At 35.9% G+C, this 25,057-nt stretch overlaps 1 protein-coding gene across 2 annotated transcripts; it reads left to right on the plus strand.

The window, feature by feature from the left end:
* The first annotated feature begins 202 nt into the window (after positions 1-202).
* AP5M1 (adaptor related protein complex 5 subunit mu 1) lies at positions 203-18,545 on the plus strand. Of its 2 annotated transcripts, none has more exons than XM_004370895.2 (8): positions 203-485; positions 6,201-6,846; positions 9,071-9,298; positions 10,460-10,599; positions 11,323-11,408; positions 11,506-11,624; positions 14,621-14,717; positions 18,320-18,545. In XM_004370895.2, exons 1-8 carry the CDS (start codon positions 412-414, stop codon positions 18,400-18,402), a joined length of 1,473 nt encoding a protein of 490 aa, XP_004370952.1. In that variant the 5' UTR covers positions 203-411; the 3' UTR covers positions 18,403-18,545. The 2 variants fall into 2 exon arrangements, with proteins under 2 accessions (XP_004370952.1, XP_023581994.1); XM_023726226.1 differs by lacking the exon at positions 18,320-18,545 and adding an exon at positions 16,877-17,021 and having other exon boundaries at positions 241-485.
* Positions 18,546-25,057: the final 6,512 nt, after the last annotated feature.

Consider the following 25,057-nt stretch of genomic DNA (forward strand, 5'->3'; position numbering starts at 1 on the left):
CCTGGGATATTGTTGGGAGGGGCAGAGGAGAGAAGCAAGCAGCGGGCGAAGGGAAGAGAGGCTCGCCGTACGGACAAGTGAGGAATCATGATCCTTGCAGGCCACCGTCCCGGAAGTAGCGTTTAGAAGAAGAAAGTGGTAGGGTTGCTTGGGATCAGTACGTTTCTCAAGAGTCTAGGCGTAGGTTCCCACAGAACTTTATGTGGCATATTCTGGCCAGGAGGGACTCAGAGGTTTTAGTCATCTCACCTGTAGGAGCTTATTTCTCTGCTGAGCCACACCCGTAAGTGGTGGGGCAGAAGGTGGCTCAGGATGAGCCTCGGGGATTCTGGTAAGAGTCCAAACAAGAAAGCCTGTCTGTCCTTTTCTCGGTGGCGATTTTAGATATGGGCTGCCGTCTATCTATCCATCATGGCTCAGAGGGCAGTGTGGCTCATAAGCCACGAACCGGGAACTCCACTTTGTGGCACCGTGAGATTCTCAAGGTAAATGCAAGTCTGAAAACTCAGGGATGATGGATCGGCGAGAAAATACGGACATCATTATGTAGCATTGTTTTGTGATGCAGTGTATCCCAGCTCCGCCAGAACTTAACCTCTTTTGTAAAAATCAGAGGAGTTGATGCCTGGCATATACTAAATATTATGTGTTTTCTATTATTAGTATTATTGTAGCTTATAATTAATTCCAGCTGTTTATATTTGATATGGCGATGACGAAGGGAAAGGGAAAAAAACTTACTGAGCATTGACCATGTTTCAATTTCTACTTTCATTGATTAAGATCATTCAAGGACATTTTAACCCATTCTTCAGGAAGATTATTACTGCGCAGTATCAGATTGTTACTTCCATCGTGTTTCATTGCTAGAAATTTTCATGTCGTTTACTTTGAATTTCCTAATTGTTGAAAATAATAGAAAGAAGTACGAAAAGTTAAATTCTATTCACTTTTTCTTAGACGTGTAAGTTGATCTGGTCCCACTTACAGAATTTGCCCCGTTTTAACAAAACAGCTCTGTGAGAAGAACTATACAGTAACTCATTGTAAAATATGGGCGACAGTTGAGCATTGTATGTCACCTTTTATTCTCAGTGGACATTGACAATTCCTTACTCACTGAGGGAAGCACTACAGTGAGGAGGTTTAGCTCTGAACTGAAATTGCAGCAGATAAAGATGAGCGTAATTTAAATGTAAAGTGATTGGCAATGTGGATATGAAGAATTCCCTCTTTGCAACCTAAACAATTTGTTACTGAGAGTATGAGAGTTGAAGTTTACCACATTTCCTCAGGCTCACCAAAACCCAAACCTATTGCCATGGAGTCATAGCGATCCCATAGGACAGAGTAGAACTGCCTCATACGTTTCCAAGGCTGTAATCTTTACGGAAGCAGACTGCCATATCTTTCTCCCTCGGAGCACCTGGTGGATTTGAACCTCCGACCTTTGGAGTAGCAGCCGAGTGCTTAAATTTGTTGTTGTTGTTGAACTGAAGATGAATAATATTCTTTCGTCTTTGGTGCACCAGCCTCATTGGTCCATCCAAGGCACCCATCATTTTACTTATATATTCTTTTTGGTGGCTTTGTTTCCAACTCCCATTCCCCTCCCCCTCATTAAAAAAAAAAAAAAAAAAGTTACTTTCCAGTGGATTCCAACTCATGGCAACCCCTTCATAGGTAGCTCTTATATGCTTGTTGTTATCCTTATATTTGTATGTTTTTGTGTATTCATTTTTAAATTTACATAATTAGGTGTGGTGTAGATTGAATTCCCTTTAAGAAACATCCGTGTTACTTTGTGTTCATCTGAATCAGCACTGTCCAAAAGAATTTTCTGTAGTGATGGAAATGGGCAATGTTCTGAATCTGTACCGTCTAATATTGTAGTCGTTAACCACATGTGACTGTTGAGCTCTTGAAATATGACTAGTGTAACTGAGGAACTGAATTTTTAATATTATTTAGTTTGCATTTATTTGAATTTAGATTGAAATAGCCATATGTGGCTAGTGGCCACATATTGGACAATGCAGATCTAGACCATTATCTCTCCCTGCTTTGTAGTACTCCATAGTGTACATCCACATTTTACCTATCCCCTTCCCCTACGGATGATCTCCCAAGTTACCTCCAACATTTGGCCATCAGAACAGCGCTGCAGTGGACATCCTTAGATAGGGCATACCTATATTAATTATATAGGGCATACTTATACTGATTTTGACTAAATAACTGCCAAATAATTGGCTCCTCAGAACGCTCTCACCAACAGTGAGTGAGAGTTCCTGTGTCTCCATTTTTTCTGAACACTTATCATTATTCTGTTTTTTTTCCAGTGTAATGGGTGCAAAGAATATATTATTTGCATTTGCATTTCTTTGTGTTTCCTCTTCTGTGAATCGCCTGCTTATATCTTTTGTCCATTTTTCATTGAGAGTTGCAGTTTCTTCTGTTGATTTGCAAGAGTTCATTATGTATTCTTGATTTTAGTCCTGTGTCACTTTTAGATATTACAGATATTTTCTCTGAATCTATTATTGTCAGTTAACTTTGCTGTCCTTGTTTAAATAGAAATCACTAATTTTCCCCCCTCCCGAGTTTACTCCATAGCACAGAAGTCAGACATTAAATCAGAAATTATAAATGTACTGTTTTGGTGGTTTTTTCTTTTTTTTTCCCAATTCAACTTTTTACAGGTGTACAACTTATTGACAGCAATTACAATAATCAGCAACCCTATCCTTAATAATTTTTCCATCATCATTAACCCCCCCTTTTCCTCCTCCCTCCCGCCCCTAATAACCACTAATAAACTAATAAAATGTCTATACATTCGCCTTTTCTTGTCTTTTTATTTAAGTGAGGTCATACAATATTTGTCCTTTTGTGACTGGCTTATTCACTCAGCATAGTGTCTTAAGCTCCTTCCATACTGTAGCATGTATCAAGACTTCATTTCACCTACTGGCTGAGTAGCCTTCCATTATATATATGTACCTCGTTTTGTTTACCCATTCATCTGTTGATGGGCATTTAGGTTGTTTCCACCTTTTGGCTATTGTGAATAGTGCTGCAGTGACATTGGTGTACATGTCTCTTTGAATCTCTGCTTTCAAGTCTTTTGAGTATATACCCAGGAGTGCAATTGTTAGGTCATATGGCAGTTCTATTTTTAGTTTTTTGAGGAACTGCCACACTGTTTCCTACAAAGGCTGTACCATTTTGCATTCCGACCAGCAATGGATAAGGGTTCCAGTTTTCCCCCCATTCTTGACAACATTTGTTATTTTCTGTTTTTTTCATCTTCACCCATTGCTGTTGAGTCAGTAGTACTGCCCATAGGGTAACCAAGGCTGTAATCTTTACAGGAGCTGACTGCCACATCTTCCGTACAGCAGCTGATAGGTTCTAACGCCAACCTTTTAGTTAGTAGCGAGCGCTTAACCACTGCACTGCTAGTGAAATGGTATCTCATTGTGGTTTTGATTTGCATCTCTCTGATAGCTAATGAAGCTGAGTAGCTTTTCATGTGTTTGGTGGCCAAGAAATCACTAACGCAATCAAGTTAGCTATTGCTTTAGGGATTTTAAGAAGTCTTTCCTCACCTTTATTTTCCAAAGATACCTTCCCTGCGTTATCTTTTCTTAGCTTTATAATTTTATCTCTTATATTTAGGTCTGTAATCCATCTGTAGTTCATCTTTGGATGTGGTGTTAAGTAGGAATCTCATTTTGTTTTCTCTATGCAGTGGGCCAGTTTTCCTAAGGTCATCTTCTGAACAGTGTATCTTTTCCTCATTGATTTGGGGGACTATTGATAATATTTGTTATGTCATCCATATAAACATTGATCTGTCTCAGTTTTTTTTATTTTTCTGTTCTTGTGCAAATACCATATTTTTATTACTGTGGCTTTGTAGTGTAATAGCTTATGGAGGTGAGTTTTTTACTGCTTAAAAAGATAAGTACCTTGAAGAAGTTGTGTTTTTGGTTTTTTTTTTTTTTCCCCCAGAAATCCACCCCCCCACCCCCCGCTGAGTTCAGAATAATATTTCAGATGAAAATCTGAAATATGTTTGGGTGGGCTTTTCAACATCTCTGTGGAGGCAGCAGGATGGGTTCAAATAATCATTCATCTGTTAAATTATTAATTCTGTATCATTGGATGAATTAGTTAAATTTTATAATTTACAGTTTTCTGACCTCTTGGGGCTGGTGTTAGACAGATATATACTGGCATATTAGCCACATATATGCCAAAGTATACCAACCTATTGCCATTGAGTCAGTTCTGACTCATAGCGACTCTGTAGGGACAGAGTAGAACTATCCCATACGGTTTCCAAGGGTGTAAATCTTTACAGAAGCAGACTGCCACATCTTTCTCCCGCAGAGTGGCTGGTGGGTTAAAACCATTGACCTTTCTGTTAGCAGCCAAGCACTTAACCACTTTGCCACCAGGGCTCCCTGCTAGAGTATAATTGCCATTGATTGAGATTCAAGAAGGCAAATTATCTTTGCTGTATCTAACTACTCTTTTTCCCCACACCAAAACTTGGTTTAGATTCTGGTTTAGAGGTTTGCTGTAAGCTTAAGAATGTCTTAGGTTGATGTCGTACCCCATAGTTGTAGGGCCAGTTAAGGTTTTCGTCCTGTTTTTAGAGAAAGCCTAAGATAAATCCAAAATGTCAGGGTGAGTCATTCAACAAAATATTTATTGAGCACATATTGAGACATTGTATAAGATCCCATGTATACATTTGGTCCTGAGACTTTTACACTTAATAAGAACTTCAACTAGAGAATAAGACTGTGGACTAGAGTTGAGTTCAGTTTTCAACTATTCTTAGGCAGAAACTTACAGGAAGAAATGGCATTCACCTGCTAAGCCACTACTGGTGTGCTAGCTACTTTCTCCCCTTTCTCAATCAAGAAAAAGTATCAGAATGTAAATGAACGAGGCTGACTAATACATCGATAACGTTTAACACATTCTTATTTTTTATTTTTAAAAATCATTAGCAAACATCAATATTCAATTAGTAATATTAGTGAAAACAATTGCTTTGGCCAGGTGTGTTCTTGACCTGTAATGAAGACTGCTGATTTGTTGCCACCCCTTCATTTTACAAATAAAAAATAGGCTCAAGGAAGTTAGATGATTTACCCAAAATTTAATAGCTAATTGATGACTTTGCTCTGGATTTTGGAGTGGAAGGAGAAGGAATAGGGAAAAGTACATTTTTTTGAACTAAGAAAATGTGATCTAAGAGATTTATGTAAATGAGCAAAAGCATTTTCTATTCTGCTTCTAAAAATAAAATGATGAATTGGTAACTTATTGTTCTGCCCAGGGCATGAAACCATTAAGAATTATTCAGGTTATATTCTTTTTATTGCCTGACAGTGTCTTCCATAGAAATAATCCATTATGGCTCAAATACTCTTACGTATTCTTGTAGGGGTTGGCAAGAAGACTTGGGGTACCTGTTATTCACTGTAGGTTAAGTAGAATAGAAGAACAGTCCTTTTAAAATTGTATCGTCTCAGTTAGTGAATCCAAAATTTTGGAGGGTTAAATTGAACCACTTCTTTTGGTCCTACTATACTAAGATGGTGATGGCACAGTGGTTAAGAGCTCAGGGTACTAACCAAAAGGTCAGCAATTCAAATCCACTAGTTGCTCCTTGGAAACCCTACAGGGAAGTTCTACTCTGTCGTATAGGGTTGCTATGAGTCGGAAACGACCCAACAGCAATGGGTTTGATTTTTGGTTTGGTTATACTAAGATGGTATTAGAAAAAGGAAGAAATTGTGTAAATGCCTAACTTGTGTCTGGATATATATTCCTTGCCTACCAGGAGGAAATCTGAGTCAAGGGACAAGGATTTTGAATTAGAACCATGTATTACTTAAAAAAGTAAATAACTAAATTGAAATAAGCTTCTTCAATGAAAGATAGTGATACCTTACCATTTGAAATAACCTACCAAGTATGAAACAATTAGTTACTATAGTAGGAACATAAAATATGTTTTTTTTTGGTTTTTGGCTTTTGTGGGTGTGTGTATGTATTTGTTGTGTGTTTTGTTGTTACTGTTTGCCTTGTGGGTTTTGGTTGTTTTTTGTTTTTATCCTTACATTTTGATTTTACTAGGAAGAATCATTTATATTGTTTCTGTGTCCATAATGCAGACGGTATCCAACTGTTGAAAAACGAGCCAAAGTCTTCAATGGAGCAAGTTATGTGCCTGTTCCTGAAGATGTCCCCTTACTTAAAGCACTACTCTTTGAACTTAGATTATCAGATGACGATAAGGACTTCGTGGAGAGCCGTGATAGCTGTTCACGCATCAATAAAACGTCTGTCTATGGTCTCCCAGTAGGAGGTGAAGAACTTTGGCCAGTAGTCGCTTTTCTAAAGAATGGCATGATATATGCTTGTGTTCCACTAGTTGAACAAACTCTCTCCCCTCGTCCACCATTAATTAGCATTAGTGGAATTTCACAAGGCTTTGAACTTCTTTTTGGGATGCAGGATTTTCTTTATTCCAGTCAAAAAAATGATGCTGAGCTAAATACAAAACTGAGCCAATTGCCTGACTTGCTTCTACAGACTTGTCCATTTGGTACTTTGTTAGATACCAACTTACAGAATTCATTGGATAATACTAATTTTGCTTCTGTGACTCAGCCGCAAAAACAGCCAGCCTGGAAAGCTGGAACATACAAAGGAAAACCACAAGTTTCTATTTCTGTCACTGAAAAGGTAAAATCCATGCAGTATGATAAACGGGATGTAGCAGATATGTGGCAAGTCATTGGAGCTGTAACTTGTAAGGTGAGATTTTCTCTGGTAATTGTTTTATCAATACCATTTAACATATACTGAGAAAAGTAAAATTTGCAAACTGTATTTTACATTGCTAAATGACATTCTTGATTTTTATAATAAGCGGCCGACAGTAGATGTTAGAGCCATGTGAAATTATATAATGTTACTTTTTGTATTTCTTATCAATTGAATTGGAGTACCTGGGTGGTGTAAATGGTTAACGAGCTCAGCTAGAAGTTTATGTGTCTGGTTTAAACTCACTTCTATCATAGTCAAAAATACATTCCAGTTATTAATTTTATTAGAAAGAACTACTGTAAATGGCTCCAAAATTGAGATGTTTGTGGATTATGTCATTTCTAAGTCTTCAGTAGTTGAATCCTTTTTTCTCATAAGTTCTGTGAAATAAAAGTAGGAAAATTCACCATTTCTGTTTTTGTATCTGTGGCAATAAATAAGGAATGTGTTATATATCCGGGAAAAGGTACAAACCCAGCTGACGAGTCGATCCTGACTCATGGCGAACCCCTGTGTTTCAGAGTAGAACTGCACTCCATAGGGTTTTCAACGGCTGTAATCTTAGAAAAGTAGATTGCCAGGCCTTTCTTCCATATCCCTACTAGGTGGATTCAAACTGCCAACCTTCCAGTTAGTAGCCAAGTGGAAACATTTGTACCACCCGGGGACCTTCTACTACATATAAAAACAAACCAAAACCAAACCCACTGCTGTCAAGTCAATTCCGATTCATAGCAACCTTGTAGGACAGAGTAGAAACTGCCCCACAGAGTTTCCAAGGAGTGGCTCGTGGATTCGAACTGCCGACCTTTTGGTTAGCAGCCAAACGCTTAATTAACCACTGCACCACCAGAGCCCCTTCTAATATATATAGTGTAGTATTAATATTGTGGTGCTTAACCAGACTGAGTCCAGCACAACTAGATGGTGCATGGCTACCACCACTGACTGCTCTGACGGGTCACAATAGAGGCTCCCAGACAGAGATGGAGAAAAATGTAGAACAAAATTCTAACTCAAAAAAAAGACCAGACTTACTGGCCTGACAGAGACTGGAGAAACCCCAAGAGTATGGCCCCCGGACACCCTTTTAGCTCAGTAATGAAGTCACTCCTGAGATTTACCCTTCAGCCGAAGATTAGACAGCCCCATAAAACAAAATGAGACTAAATGGGCACACCAGCCCAGGGACAAGGACTAGAAGGCAGGAGGGGACAAGAAAGCTGGTAATAGGGAACCCAAGGTTGAGAAGGGAGAGTGTTGACATGTCGTGGGGTTGTTAACCAAAGTCATAAAACAATATGTGTACTAACTGTTTAATGAGAAGCTGGTTCTATAAATCTTCATCTAAAGTACAATAAAAAAAAATGCTAAGTAAAAAAAAAAAAATACGGTGTTTAAATGTCTCAGCTCATTGATAGGCTGACCCAAGTTTATTGCTTATGAGAATTTTGGATTGGTTCTTGTTCTTAGTCCTAATGTCGATCATCATGATGGAAAACTTTCTTCTTTAAAATACATCTTAAAAAAAAAATAAAGATGGAAGTGTACCTTAACCCCTACACTAAATGTTTCTTTAAGGTTGTATGTGAGTAGTATGACTATTAGCCAAATAATTTTAAGTAATTCAGGAGCTTAGTATTTAAAGGAGTTTTATTGAGGAGTCTATTATAAAAAGAAATGATGATCTTCATTTTATCTTAGTCCTAGTAGAAAACCTGGTAAACTGAAAGCCAGTGGAATGAAATTCTATTCCTCACTCCACCACTAATTCTCTGACATGGGGTTGCCATGCATCAGAACCACCTAAACGTCAATGGATTTTTGTTTTTGTTTTTGTTTTTGTTTTTGTTTGGCATTGATAGAGGGTGGGTTGATTAGAGGAAAGTGAGTCTAGACACTTGTAGAGGCCTGTGACAAATCTGTAAGTTCCTAGACCAGCGTGGCTGCAACAGGAATGGAGAGAAATTTAAAATAGCTTTTTTGGAGGTAAGCAGAGAGGGGTCTAGGAATGCTCTCCTGGTCTCTGGCTTGTGTGTCTGAGAGGATGATCGAACCATTAACCAAAACACAGAAAGTAAGGAGAGCAGTACCTTGAGGGAAAAATGAGTTAAGTTGAGGAAAATGACTCTTTGATAAATTTAGATAAGCCCTATGTGTGAAGTATGCACTTCTAAGATCTTGGTAATACCCATTTCTGTTTATATTACAGTGTGATTTGGAAGGAATCATGCCGAATGTTACCATCAGCTTGAGTCTCCCCACCAATGGATCTCCACTTCAAGATATTCTGGTTCATCCTTGTGTGACATCTCTTGACTCTGCTATTCTGACATCTAATAGTATTGATGCAATGGCTGATTCTGCATTTAGTGGACCTTACAAATTTCCATTCACTCCACCTTTGGAATCATTCAACTTATGCTACTATACTTCCCAGGTATGTAACCTTGGAAAAGTTGAGACTTTGCTAATCTTTATATTTATGAATACTGTTGATAAGCAAATCATTCATACTTTTATTCCAAATGAGAACTTTTCATGAGTTGTTTACCAGACAATAATGAATGAATTCAGATGAAGATCAGTTCTTGGAATAGGATGCCTCTGATCTCTGGTATCTGTAACAGCTTAAATGGTTTTCAAAGTCATTGAATTATTTTTTTTAGTGTTCCGTGATAAGGAATCTATAATCATAAGATCCTATTATGATTTAGTCATGAGCATAAAATACCTCTAATCTCAGGTAGCTGTAGTTACAAATATATAATTAATAGTTGTTTATCAGATATTGAATAAATGCTATGTTAAGTGGTAGAACCTGGATTTCAATCAAAATTTTCCAGACTCCAGGGCCCAGCCTCTTTCCTGCTGTACGATTTGTCTCTGTTCCTAGCTGTGACTCAGTAGTCAAGCTAGCTTAAGTAAAGGAAATTTATTCTGAGAATAAAATAGGCAATCACATTGTCAGTCAAGTATACGAAAAGAAGTAGAACCAGGCTGTACTGGGACTAGAACGAGAAAATCAAAATCAAAATCACTCTATAGTTAAGGTTCACAGTGTCTGTCTGATCTCTGCTTCTCAGTCTCCTCTTTCAACTGGCTTTCTTTGCTTGCACGTGACCTTCCAGCTCAAGGGCCTATACTATGTAAGTAGAGTCTTTCTGTATCTTACTTCAGATGTTCCAGAAAGAATCAGATTGGCTCACCCCAGCCTACAGATTGTTTTCCCTTCAGTAAGGTATTGATGACCAATCAAGTAAACTACTGCTGAGCTAGGGGGTTAAGGGTCACCAGATACAAATGGGGAAGCAGGAACCCTGGGCAGGGCAGCAATAATCAGTATACCTAGCACATGTTCTGTGTTGCAGGTTATAGATAACCTGAAGGAGGGGAACATGGACAAGCCAGAGTAGGAAAAAGAATGTATTCCTCACCTTTGTAAGGCACCTTTCTCATCCCTGGGAACAGAAAGAGATAAAATTCCTCATAGAGACAGAACGAAGATAGATTACTGCAAGACTTTTTTCTCAGTCTCCATTGATATTTTAGATCCATTAACCTGAAAATTGTGTAAAAATTTGTTTATGTTTGTTTCCAGGTCCCTGTCCCACCAATTTTGGGGTTTTATCAAATGCAGGAGGAGGAAGTACAACTAAGAATAACAGTTAATTTAAAACTTCATGAAAGTGTGAAAAATAATTTTGAATTTTGTGAAGCTCATATACCTTTTTACAATAGGTAGGAGGAATAAAATAACATGATACCTTAATTTCTACCTTCCTTAGTACATCCACACTGCCCCACAATAAATGATTCTTTGTTTTTTACCTTATTTTAATATCTAAATAATTTTGTTACTCAAATGAATACTGATTCTGAACCAAGACATAGTCTTGATAATAATCTCTTTTCCTGTAATTGTCTTCATTTTTCAAGTTCAACTTGCTAGTAAATTATAAACTTAAGTCATTGTAGCTTCCCCAGGGAATATTTCACTACTGATTTTATTTCTAGTGATTACTCTGTACTCTACATGCATGTCGAGCCCAACTATCAACTATCTGGTGAATTAAGCCAGTTATATCATAAGATTACTTCATCAGTTCTACTTTTAAATTTAATCTGCAGCATAATTCTTTTCAAAATATACCTAAATACCTAGTAAAATCATAGTTTAATGTTACATGTCAACCCATGTGACTGTATTAATACATTTTATATGATTTTATAGTTGTCTCTATGCTTTATAATGAAATGCATGTCTTCACCAAAAATTGTTCCAGTGGCTTCTGATGTATTTTGAGATATATTCATTATTTGCTCAACTTCGTTCTGCAAACTTAATTACAAACCTGCTTTTATGCTGCTGTTGTATTAAATAATAGTAGCAAGATTTGACTTCCATCTAAAGCTATATGTCTATGATCATTTTTTCTTTCAATCTTGTCCTTTTTTTTAAAGAGGTCCAATCACACATGTGGAATACAAAGTTAGTTTTGGCCAGCTTGAAGTATTTCGAGAGAAAAGCTTATTGATCTGGACTATTGGTGAGTTAGGTTTTGGTTATTGATTTTTTTTCCTCCTTTCATCTGCTTGAGAATCTACCTACTTTAGAATAGTTGATCGGTGTATCCGTGTTTTTAGGCCAAAAGTTCCCGAAATCAATGGAAATTATTCTTTCTGGAACTGTAACTTTTGAGGCAAAGAACCATGAGAAGCAGCCGTTTGACCAGATTTGCATTGGAGGAACAGCATATGTAAAGGTAAATGTATTTATATGGCTCGCTACATCAGAAATTTTTTTCTTTTTTTTTTTTTTTTTTTGTGGTGAAAATATACATTTCTTTGTTTTCAAATTGTATATATCTAGATTTTTAATGTTTTCCAGCAATTTTTTCAGTTCTCTCTTTTTGTCTGGGCTAAGATATTTTTTGGATTTCTGTGAGATTCTTTTTGTTTAGTAGTAATCATTTTCTATTCCACTTAATACTTAGAAAAATTTAAGGTAAAACAGTTAAGTATACTCCAAATTAATTTGGTTCTTCTCAGCTCTTAGTTATCACAATCAAGTTTTATATACAAAAATTGTGTGAGACATAGTCCTTGCCCTCTAGGTGTTTATCAATGATAAGCCCACTGCTATCGAGCTGATTCCGATTCATAGTGACTCTACAGGAAAGAGTAGAACTGCCCCATAGGGTTTCCAAGGCAGTAAATCTTTACGGAAGCAGACTACCACATCTTTCTTCCAGGGAGCAGCTGGTGGGTTGGAACCGCTGACCTTTTGGTTGACAGCCAAGCACTTTAACCACTGTGCCACTAGGGCACCTTTTATCTGTAATACATATCAATAATTGATCAGTGCTAATTGCTTTTGGTGTTTCAAGGAAAGAATGAGCACTTTCAGCCAAAGTGGTCAAGGAAAGTTTTGCTATAGAGATGACGTTTGAGCAAAACTTTGAGGCCAAAATTAGCATGAATATGAAGCCTTGAAAATTGGTTAACATTTGTATAGGGAAAGAAATGACTTAATTAAAGGAGTGAAGAAGAATAAACAAGGCATGCTTAGGAACCAGTGCTAGAAACAGTAGGAACAGATAAGGCAAGATTAGTAATTTAGGTCTAGATTGTAGATTGTTTTGGCAGAAAGTATGCTTTTTTTAGTAGGAGAGTGGTTCACAAATTGATACTTTATGAAGATCAGTTTGAAATGGTGAAGGGGAGCTGAAAAACTAGAGACAACAAATTCATTTTATAGCTATATCAGTATTTGATGGCAGTGGGGTTTTATCAGTATTCTAGATGAAAGAGAATAACTTACTGATGCTGAGCTAGTGTAGTATCAGCAGGAAGACAAGAGAAGGGAAGGGAGAGAAAGGAAGAGTCTGCTGTAAGAGCTGGGATCAAAGTAAAGCCTTTGTCACTAATTAGAAGAAATCACTGCTAAGTCAAAGGTGATGTTATTCAAAGATACAGGTAACTTATACCAGATTTGAAATTTCGAAAGGGCAAGGACTCCATGTGAATCTCATTCATTGTTTTATCCCCAACACCTAGTCCACCACCTAGCCCATATATATTTATTGAATGAATATTCTTATAAGAAAGTACTGATAGAGAGAAAGGTGGGAGGGAGTGGGCTTAATATTATCTAAATTGCTGGTGATAGGAACATATCCCAATGTAAGTGTCCAGTAGGTAGCTAAAGACCTAAAGCTTGATTCTTCAGAGGGAGCTCAACTGCATATAAGGACTTAAAAGTTCTTCACAGAGAAGAAATACTTGTGGCAGTAGAAATGAATAAGATCAGAAAAAGATAAAATAGGAGGAAGATTCAGATGAACCAATGAGGAAAATTAAAGGGATGATCAGAAAGGTAACAGGTAGGATGGTATCACGTAAAGAAGAAAGATTGAAGTCTATAAAGGCAAGTAGGGGTGGTAGTAGTGAAGTACACTGGTGATACTCATTTCTTCTTCTAAACTGTGTCCACAAGCTCTCTTTCAAGGATTATTGTTCAAATTCCTACTTACAGACATTTTTCATATAAAATGTGGGATGTTACCCATTGTATGTCCTTCAGTGGACTGGATGATTTTTATACCTCAGTTATATGGAAATCAAATTTGTCATAACTTCCAGCAAAGCCCTTTACTATCAGCAATAATTTGAGTTGCAATAAGATAAAAATTGCTGAGAAAATCTGAAAATTACATCATATGCGTGTGATTAGTTTTGCAATCAAAAGGAGAAAGTTAGGAAATGGGAGAAATTTGCAGAGAAGGAAGATAGAAGGAAGAAAAAAGTAGAAACGATATCACGATGCTGAAAACTCAGGAGCACTCAGCATCAGAAAGCAGACAGCAGAGATGAAGAGAACCACAACAGAAGGAGACTGGATCTCTGTAAAACAGACTTTTCATAGTTCACCTGTTGTTGTCACTCAGAATAACCCTAGCTTTATGCCCTCAAAGAAGGGACTAATGGCCCACTCTATTACAGCGCAATATGATAATTGGTATTTATAGTGATGGCCCCATGTTATCAATTAAATCTAGGAACTGTAGACTAAATGTTAGAAACGTTTCATGGCTTTGGGAGAGGGTAATATCAAAGTTTAGTTCTATTAAAAAAAAAAAAAAGTTAAATTTTTGTTTTCTGAAAAATTAAGTTCGTAGAGCAGCTCACTCCCCTAAACCCAAATAAACTAGTGTTTCTGTTTTAGTAATTGCATTCTTGTATTTTGCTAGAAGGTATGTACGTTCCTGCCTGTTGTAAAATATATCACAACAACATAGTCCTAGATATAGAAGAGAATATAGAGCATACCAAACAATACAGAGGAAGGAACACCAGCATTTTTAGTCAGTCAGGTCTGAGTTCAAATGCCAGCTCTGCTGCTTACATGCTAGGGTGCTAATTGCTTCTGACTCTGAGCCTCAGTTCTGTCTGTCATTTGTTCAGTGGGGATACTATTTCTACCTTGCAGCGTAGATTAGAGTTCATATGAACCAAATGCGTGATATATGTTAAGCATGTCATAATGGCAGCCTTACAAAGAAATGGCCCTAATGCAAAGGGAAAAACTGTCTGTGCGTGTGTACATAAAGGTAATCACACACACAATATTCAAGTTTAATATCTGTGAGTTTTATGAATTGTGTAGGATAAATTCCCTAAGATTATATGAAGGAAAAAAAAATGTGACTGTGATTTTACCAAATATCACCTCAATTTGGTCCATTCTCTCTTCTTTTAGCTTCATTTTAAGATCTTAGATTACACACTCACTGGATGTTATGCGGATCAGCATTCAGTTCAAGTTTTTGCATCAGGAAAACCAAAAATAAGTACACGTAAGTTGTACAGATTCCAGCTAAAATGGGGGAATTAAATGGTGTTATGCAGTTATTACCTAAGGTAAATTTAAAATCTAACAGAATTTAGAGATCAGAGAATAATCCCAATATGTAAAAATTCTGGCCTAATCCCATACCTGCGTAACAGTTTATGTACTTTGCATTGTCCTCTGCCTTCTCCTGTTTATAAAATGGTCTGGTTGAGCAAGGATTGGGATAGAGATGGGGTTTAGTACAAGGTTGGATTTGTTTTGCTCTGGTTATAATGAATACACTCTTTTATTCAGAGGTGTTTATGGGGCTTTGGTGTCAAACAGAGGAGGGTTTGAGTCTGGAGCAGATACTTTATTAGCTGTGTAACTTTGGGCAAGTTAGTGAAATTCTCATAAGTTTTAGTTTCCTCATCTATAAAATGGAAATAATAGTATTATTTACCTCAGGATTGTTACGAGGTTTAAATAAGTTTATGTCAACCCGGCACTTAACATAATGCTAAGCATACAGTATGAATTCAATAAATGTTAGATATTGGAGCCCCGGTGGTACGATGGTTAAGAGTTCGGCTGCTAACCAAAAGATTGGCAGTTCGAATCCACCAGACACTCCTTGGAAAACCTATGAGGCAGTTCTACTCTGTCCTGTAGGGTCACTATGAGTCAAAATGGACTCGATGGCAATGGGTTTTTTTCTTTAATTATTAAGAATTTTTTAATATTTTCAGTAAATGTTTTCAACAAGTATTTATTTAGCACCTTCTCTACCAAGTATTGTTGTTGTTAGCTGCCATCAAGTCGGCCCCCAACTCTTGGAGACCTCATATGTTACAGAATAGAACTGCTTCACATTGCCATAATCTTTACAGAAGCAGTTTGCCAGGCCTTTCTTCTGCAGAGCTGCTGGGTGGGTTTGAATTGCTAACTTTAGGTTAGCAGCCGATTATAGAGACTACCTCTGGCGAGTTTACTGGTTGTAAAACAAAACATATATATGAAAATATAAGGAGACAAAAAGCAATTTAGAAATGAATTCAGAATTATTTACGTCAGATCAAATAAATACATGCTAAAGTGACATGAAATAGAAAACTATTAGAATGAAGTAGAGTTAGCTAAACTTATCTTAAGCAGAAATTTTTTGCCTTATGTATTAAGGAGAATAAAACTCTACTATATTTAGATAAGTATTTCTTAAACTAAGGGTTACCAACCCAAAACCAAACCCATTGCCATTGAGTCAATTCTAACTCATAGGGACCCTATAGGACAGAGTAGAACTGTTCCACAGGGCTTCCAAGGCTGTAAATCTTTACAGAAGCCGACTGGCACATCTTTCTCCCACAGAGCGGCTAGTGAGTTTGAACCACCGACCTTTTGGTTAGCAGCCGAGCGCTTTAAAATTAAGGGTTAGGATCCCTAAGATAGGAAAGATTCTGTACTTGAAAATTTCAGTCATAGAGCTCAGAATTACAGAATTTGAAGCAATTACTTGTGAATGGTAATAGTAAATTCTACATAATGTAATAAGTATAAGCCGGTATTGTTTACCTCCCTAGGCTCCCTGTGTTTTCTCTTACATCATTCGTTTTGTTGTTCTTTAAAGAAATGCATATATATGAAAGAGTATTCATAATGCATTTGTTTATTTATGAAGGTATAATATGGTTATGTCAGTTTAGACAAATAGACTAACAGTTTAGATTGTATCTATGAGAAATATGTTGTCTCTTTAGATGGTAAGGTCCCTGGGTGGTACAAAAGATTTGCACTCGTCTGCTAACCTACAGGTTGACGGCTAGCACCCACCCAGCAGCACCACAGGAGAAAGGTCTGGCAATCTGCTTCCATAAAGATTACAGCCAAGAAAACCCTGTGGAGTATTTCTGTTCTGTAGCATATGGAGTCGCCATGAGTCAGGATTGACTCAATGGCAGTGGGTATCTGTGGGAAATATGCCGTCTCTTTAGAGAGTGGCTAAAATAATTTAAGTACTTTATTAACGTTAACTAAATGTATTGAAGTAATTTTCAGAGAGCATAATATAAGATGGGAAGTTTAAGTAATATATTGGCTTCTTAATATAAAATACATTGAATGAAAGAGCTCATGTTAAATGGATCATTATGATCAGTGTTTTATTTCCTTTCCTTTTCGTTTCAGATGACTGCCAGTTTGTCAAACCTTTATTTTGCCATTATCTTGACGATGAAATCTACATTCACAATATATAATTTTTAGTTTTAAAAATAGATTAGTAATGCTAATTTGAATAATAATAGCTATCATTTGTTGCTTACTATGTGCCAGGCATTGGAAACCCTGGTGGCGTAGTGGTTAAGAGCTACAGCTGCTAACCAAAAGGTCAGCAGTTTGAATCTACCAGGCGCTCCTTGGAAACCCTATGGGGCAGTTCTGCTCTGTCCTATAGGTTCCTTATGAGTTGGAATCGACTCAACAGCAACGGGGTTTTTTTTTTTTTTATGTGCCAGGCATGGTTCTGAGTGTTTTTGTGTATTAACTCATTAATCCTCAAGCACCCTATATCCCATAAAAACCTGTTGCTGTCGAGTCGATTCTGACTCATAGCGACCCTATAGGACAGAGTAGAACTGCCCCACAGGGTTTCCAAGGAGCAGCTGGTGGATTTGAACTGCTGACATTTTGGTTAACAACCGAGCTCTTAACCACTGCACCACCAGGGATCCTATGTAAGTGTTGTTATCTCCATTTTACATGTGAGGAAACCGAACGAACAGAGAGGTTAGGTAACTTGGTTAAGGTTACATAGCTAGTAAATGATTGAACTCCAAGGAGTCTGGTTCTGGAGCCTGCCCTCTTAACCAATATGCTGTGCTGCCTGTCAGTGTTACTAGGTTCTCATATTTTAAATAAATAAATAAGGTAATATATCTATAGTCTTTTCATTATAGAGTAGGGCATGAAGAAAGGTAGAAAATCCTGAATCAGGTATTTAGTGATATATATAATAATAATTTACATGTGTGTAGCTCCAAATGAGCATTATTATCTCAATTTTTCATATCAGAAAACTGAAGTTCCAAGAGATTGCCATTTGTCCAAAGTTACAAAGCCATTAAAACATAAAGCTTAAATTTGATAGGAACTGTAGTAAGTGAAGCAATCTATTGAGAATGTTGCCAGAAACAACTGGGTGATTATTTCTCTCTCTGACACTTTGAATGGGTAAAGAATAGCAAGACCAGAATCAGGTCCGTGGTGAAGAGGCTGCAGAAGGGGAGCCAATGAAAACATTTTAAATGTTTTTGCAGTTGATATAATGGTCCACAAGAAACAGAATTTAGGGAAGATTTAAGTAAAAACTGGCAGGTTTGGCATAAATGAAGGATATATGCATTTCACCATTTCATACAGGCTCAGAGATACATTATTCAAATATTTAACGTGCCATATTTTTTAATGGTAAAATTTATAACAATGTCTTGTTAAGTAGAATTAAAATGAATATTTCAAATTATTGCCTTGAAATGATTTCCACAATTTCAAAAAACCATGACTTTGTGCTCTCATTTAATTTTTAAGATAAAATAGTCTTACCATGAATTTTTTTTCTTTTCTTTTTAGACCGGAAACTAATTTCTTCTGATTATTACATCTGGAATTCTAAAGCCCCTGCTCCAATAGCATATAGATCATTATTATTATAATTTTCTCATGTTCAAATGGGAGAAATTTTTATAATGGTAAAGTACTGTAAACAAAATCATCATCTTTTATTTTTAATGTATATGTTTATAAACTCTTTCGCTGAGGTTATAAGCATACACATTAAAAAGAAAAAAAATAAAAAGAGGAAGACCCTCAAGGAGATGGTTTGACACAGTGGCTGCAACAATGGGCTCAAACATAGCAATGATTGTGAGGATGGTGCAGGACCAGGCAGTGGTTCATTCTGTTGTGCATAGGATCTCTATGAGTTGGAACCAACTCAACGGCACCTAACAACAACAACGTAATGCTTATAAACAATGTGAGTGAAAAACCATTGAATGATTTAATTATAGAAAATACTGCTGTTTAATTCTTTTAGTCTGATAGTGCTTAAAAACGTTCTAGAAACTAATGTATCCAATTCTGTTACATTTTGATTTTAGTCGAATATGATTCAGAGCATAAAGCAATAATGATTTACTTTAGGCTTATTTTAGAAAAGTCCCAGATGAACCTGCCACTCATGTTCCCTCCTGTCCCTGTGGCAGACATTACTAATCTGTCACAGCTCTCTTTCTCCACTGAGCCTTCCTGGATAAGGGCACAGGCGCCTTCTCAGGGCAGAACTCTAAGCAGCCATTACCAATGAATTACAGATGCTATGCAAGATAAAAGCTATTTGCTAAGCAACTATAAGCCCTAAGCTCCTATGACAGTGTGTTGTTACAGAATACCAGAACCACATTAAAAACAAATGTAAATCTCTTGAAAAAACAGCTTATGGATCAAAGGAAAATTGTTTAACTATTAACCTCTTCTTCTCAAACAAAACTGTGCTACTGACTAATAAAAGAAAGGATCTGCATAATTCTACTCAAGGTGTCCATTTCCATTCTAGAGTTACTTTTTAAGTATTTGTTAATCTCCCACAGTAACATTTTGCTTAGGATGTCAGTAAGCATATTAAGACGGGGTGGAATATTTTTAGAAGTTGAACATAGCTTTTTGTGATCACTTAATGTCTGCAGCCAATTTTTAAAAGATAAATTTAGATATATTGCTTTTTCCTTGTTTTATTAAAATTCATTAATAAATGAATTCAGGTCAAAATTCAAAAACCATTCTTTGGATAGAGAGTATCATTTACTCTTACTTGTCTCATGTAGCATATTTAAATTTGTCACTCTCATTTTCTAATCAGCATTTGCTTAGTTCTTCAGAAACCATGAAGTCATGCTCTTTATCCTCTACTTATCTTTACAATTATATGTCACATTCTGTTTTCACAGCAGTTCATTGTCAAGTTCACTGGACATTAAGTGACCATTTAAGAAAAGATGATATCACAAGCTCCTCAAAACTTAATTCATATCAAAGTTCTTTTTATAGAACAGAATTAGAAGCATTGTTTTAAAAAAATACATTATATTTATTTATAAATGAATTAACAATTATATTTTGGTTTCTGTTTTTCTAATGAGTCTCCTAAGGAAGACCTTAGAAAAAGCTACTAAATCCTCGTAAGAGAGCTAGGATAGTTTAATGGGATATTGCACATAAATTTGGAATCTGATATATGGTGTTTTAATTAAAGTCAGTCCCACTCATTATAAACTCCTTTTCTGCAAAGCATTATCATAGCATAATATTCCATGTTGAAAATTATCTCAAGTAACAGAGAAAATAGAATTAACTGCCTAACCAGGACTTCAACTTGCTATTCTAGCTTGATCATAGATAATCAGTAGTAAAGACTTCCCTTTTCAAAGAAGAAAGAAAACATTCCCCATAGTTATTTGATCTCGCTTAAATTTGAGAAACGCTTAACATTTCACTTAGGTTAATATTAATGGAGCTATTTGGAAATCTTGATTGTATAAACGTTGAGCAAAGTACACTAAGATCGTCAAGAGGCGTTTATCTAGTGAGTAGGCAGAGATTCAGTATAACAACCCGCTCGGCAAAACTTTATAAATAATCATAAAAAACAGTGAATCTTTGATTTGACATTTCTAGAAACCAGAGGAAAATCTAGGGAGTACTGGAAAAATGTAGGGGCTATGGAGAACCTGATGCCATCTGTTGCCATTCCATTCTAACATAACGCTACCGAACTAAAACCAGCTCATGTTTTCATCCCATTGAGATCAGCTGAGTGCACTGTGATGCTTTTGATTTTGTCTAGAAACCTGTCACTTCAGGATAATTTCTGAAGACAAAGTCTGTTTCCCGTTTAGTAGGTGACCAGTTTTATGTTTTCCCTGTGTCTGGGAACTCCTTAGTGTAATTAGCGACCTTTGAACTCCATGACTAATCCTGAGCTATTTTGTATTCCTTACTCATCTTTAAGGCTGGACCTTTCTTTTCTTCAGAGTCCGCTGCCACAATTAAAGAAGAAACAGCTGCATTTCAAAGGGATTCCGATTCCAGAAGCTTAATCGTGATTGACATGTTCTTATTCTAAGCTATAAGACACTCTAAGAGTCCTTTCTTGGGTTAAAACTTCAATCATTTTCTAAAAAATTATCTCACTATGGATTTTATTCATTTTCTTTGATAACTATTCTTTGCATTTTTTAACTTGAAAGATGCTTTGCATTTGCAGTGAATATGAGCAACTACATCCAGTGAAAGACTGGATGGTGTCAAACCTATTCTAGATGCAAAATTGCTAAACTCTTTATAGTGCCAAAATATGATTATGAAATCTGATGTCTATCATATGTGTGATGATTCTCCAGTACACCCCAAATGTAAAAAAAGAAAAAAAAGTTATATTTCTCAGAATGAACTCAAGAAAAGATAGTTCATGATTCTGATAAAAGCCTTAGAATACTTTTCTTCATTTTTTACTAAACAATATGTTTTCAACTTTTTAAACTAACCAGTATAGAAGTAGGCAACACCCTTACAATGGTGAGCATTTTTTACTTTCAAATGATTGATTTGAATGCCAAGTTTGAAATAAATAACCTTGTCAGAAATTCTTATGGGAATTAATCTGTTTTAAATTTTTTTTTGGATTAAACATTAGTCTGTCCCATAAATTATAAAATAGTTCATTTTTTTCAGTTGAAACATCACTTTAGATGTCACACCAATTCAGTATTTCTAATTGGTTACAATTATTGTGGTTTTATACATTGTATATGATTCAGTGTCTTTCAAAGGCAGGCACACATAATAACAACTGCAAATATTTTTATTCTGGTTTTTGTGATAATATTTCAAAAATGTAGACATTCATAGATTGCTGCAATGCCCCTGAGAGGTAGGTAGGTGGGTAGAATTATCATCAAGAGCCCCTGCAGGGACTACTGCCATAGCAGAACGGTCGTTTCTAAGACAAAGGTCAAAAAAGGGATGTTAATAAACAGTCCTCAGGTTTAAGGGACTTTTTTAGGATTACATCTTAAAGTCCAACAAATCAGATTTAGGAGTTACTGAAAGTGAAATTGATCCATCCCTCATCCAAACTTTGCAATACTTTCCTGTTCTGACATCATTTAGATAGTTAGCTGTATTATCAGATTAGAAACCATTGTACCAGACTGCTGAAAGGAAAAGGAGGCAAAAAGCTAAACATGGGATGAATTCTGAACCTTTTAACCTGGCTGAAGTACGTTGGTCCCTGTTATGCAAATACCTTCAATCCTCTGCTAAGTTCAGTGGAAATAATTTTCTTGAATGACAGGTTTATTCAGCAAGGATTCAGCTGGTGATTAATCCTCCTTTGATCTAGGGTATTTCACTTAACTACCAGTTACCTCGTTCTGACAAAGTGCAACTGAGATTAGGGAGCTCACTAGAACACTACCAGGGTGTGCGTTTATTCTGTATAACCTTTTAAAGCAAGGGCCAAGAATGTAATTTATTTTCAGTATTTGAAGATGTGAAGTCCTGTCTGCTAGTTAGAAAGTCAATTGAATACCAAATGAAGTTTACTTCTTATGTAATAGAACAAACATTTCTTTTTGCTTTGCCTAACAATGATTTTAGGAAACATAGGCTTTGAAGAAAGAAGAAATAAAGACTAATTATAAATATAGCTTCTAGTTTTGTTTCATGTACTAGAGTGTATACTTGCTGGCCCTGAGGTAACCCAAACATCAAAGCAGTGACCACAACTTAGGTTGAGAGAATGCTTCTATCTTAGTAATACTGCACGATTTCTCTCCTGCCCCGTTAAAAAAGTCATGCTATGTGGTAAGGAAATCCAGTTGGGGAAGAAAGTGTAATACAGAATTATTTATCTAAGACTTCTGATTTCAAAGTTTTATTTGTTGACTTTGTCCTTTCTTGAGGAAAAGGAGCTTGTTATGTTCCCATTATAATATAAATGTATTCACTTTCAGAGTAAAGTTTTTTTTTTTTGGTAATCGTATAATTATCTTTATTAAAAAAGAAAGAAACGATTTCTGACAAAACTTGTTTTTAAAGATTTTTTTATTAATTATTAGTTTTCTGTGATTATAGACAAAACATTTTTGAATACTTTGTAATTGTTAATAAGTCTAGTAGCAGTTGTCAGTGGGTATTGAAATAATTTTCTTATACTATTTTTTTAGTCAAACTTTTTGTGATCTAATTTATAAATTGAAACAATGGCTTACATATCTGCGTTATGTTGGTGCCAAACCAGCCTTTCTAGTTTCAGTTACTAAACCAAACAATTCATAAATATCTTTTGATAGCAAGTTACTCAACCACAGCAAAACTGAGGATCAGAGAAAATATAAGACCAGGCAGGATCCCACAGTTACGTTGCTAACAAACTAGTGTTTTTAATCATTTACTCCATGCGGTAAATATTTACTTAATAAAATACTGCACTATATTTTAGAATGTACCACAAGAATATATATAAAACCATGTATGTTTATGTGTGTATGTATATAAGTAACATGTTAGTGTGTCTGACTTGGTGGGTTTCCCCTAAAACATTTCTGTATCATATCAGAGGAAGAAGAATATTTTAAAGTTAAATATTCAAATATCGTCCTTCCAAAAGCAGTGTTAGTAATCTGTAATGCAGTCTCATTAAAGTGAAAGTTGCCAAAGAATTCATGAGCTTAGTCTTATGGAATGGTTAAAACTTTTATAATCCGAAGGCTTGTCAACTATCTTCTAATTTTTATGGATATGATAACATTATTATCCATACATAGCCTGGAGCAGAGCAATGCCATATTTGTATCACAAATTGACTGCTTTGTAAGCCGGTTACTTTGAGGTCTAGGTTTATTTCTTAGCCCTGGCTAATCTGTGTGATTGATTGCAGTGTGGTGTTAATGGATGATGCATAAGCATTTACGGATTGATGGATGCCCCAGGATGTAAACCACCTGCTGAATTGCTTTTCCATTAGGACGTGAAAATTTGTATATCTAATAATTCATTAAACGTCTAACGTCAAGCTGTATATTTCCTTTAAATGGCTTCCTTTAAGTTACAGTTTCTGTGAAAATTTGTTTAGTGCACTTCTAATAATAGAAATGAAAAATAAAAAATTACTATCCCTCTTAAAATTTTTACTTTTTCTGCAAGAGACTTGAGTGCCCTCTGCAGGTTATAAGGAGAATAATAAATTACTTTATTTTTACTAATTTTTTCCCCTTTTAAAAGTATAGCTTGCTTACATCCCTTCTCCAAAAAGTGTGATCCATTTTATTTATATTTTTAGCTGTATTACTTTGCCAGTGATTGAAGTAGACAGTTTTTATGTGTTTTGTTTTTGTTTTTTGCTTTGTTTTTTTGCTGCTGGTTTTACAGTTGTGTTTAGTGTGAAAAATGTGATACCATTGCACTTTCCATATCACTTAGCTGTGGCTCTTTTGAATGTTGGGACTCTAGGAACACACATTCTCTCACAAACCAGAGACTGGGAAAACACTTGGCTATTTTTGAAGTTTACGGAGGATGTGGAGAATAACTTGATTATCTCCTACTACATTTTTAGAATATTATGCATTTGAAATAAGCCTTCCTTTTTCAACATACATCATGTAAAATTACATGGAAGTTCTATTTCTTGATCTTGTTGAGTGATAATTGTGTTTAATTTTTTAAAAACAGGATTTTTAGAAGTTATTTTTTTAAAAACTTACGATTGAACAGATAACTCTTTGGTCTTATTGTTGCATAGGCCTACTAACTAGAAAGAGCTTTTCTATTTGAAGACCACAAGACAAAGCCGTCCTCACCGTAATGTGAGAATATTTGAGACATTCACTTTAACGTACCCATACTTTCTCAATGGATGTAGCATACTTGTTCCTAAAGGATACAGGAGTTCGTTTTGTATATGAAACTGTAGAAGTGGAGTGCTAGTGGCACTTCTGATCCAGTTAACTTGGTGAAGCTGCCAGGGAAACTATGATGAGAACAAGAGGAATGACTGGATCAAATTAATAGAAATAGATCTTTTTGCAAGCAACATAATGATCCTGATCATCAACCTTGAAAAGTAAATTAGAACAAGCAAATTGCTGTTGAAGAATTCTTTCAGCACTCTGCTGTTGCTACTCAGCTAGTCATGGCTCAGCCAGAGGCAAGGAAAAAATGCACTCAGTTTTGCATTAACAAAGGAAATGTTATTAAAGTGAATGTTTACATTGTATTTATTGAAGTGTTCAAAGAATATTTGTTGCA

The sequence above is a fragment of the Trichechus manatus genome, unplaced genomic scaffold (assembly GCF_000243295.1).
Source record: "Trichechus manatus latirostris isolate Lorelei unplaced genomic scaffold, TriManLat1.0 scaffold00010, whole genome shotgun sequence".
Taxonomy (NCBI): Eukaryota; Metazoa; Chordata; class Mammalia; order Sirenia; family Trichechidae; genus Trichechus; species Trichechus manatus.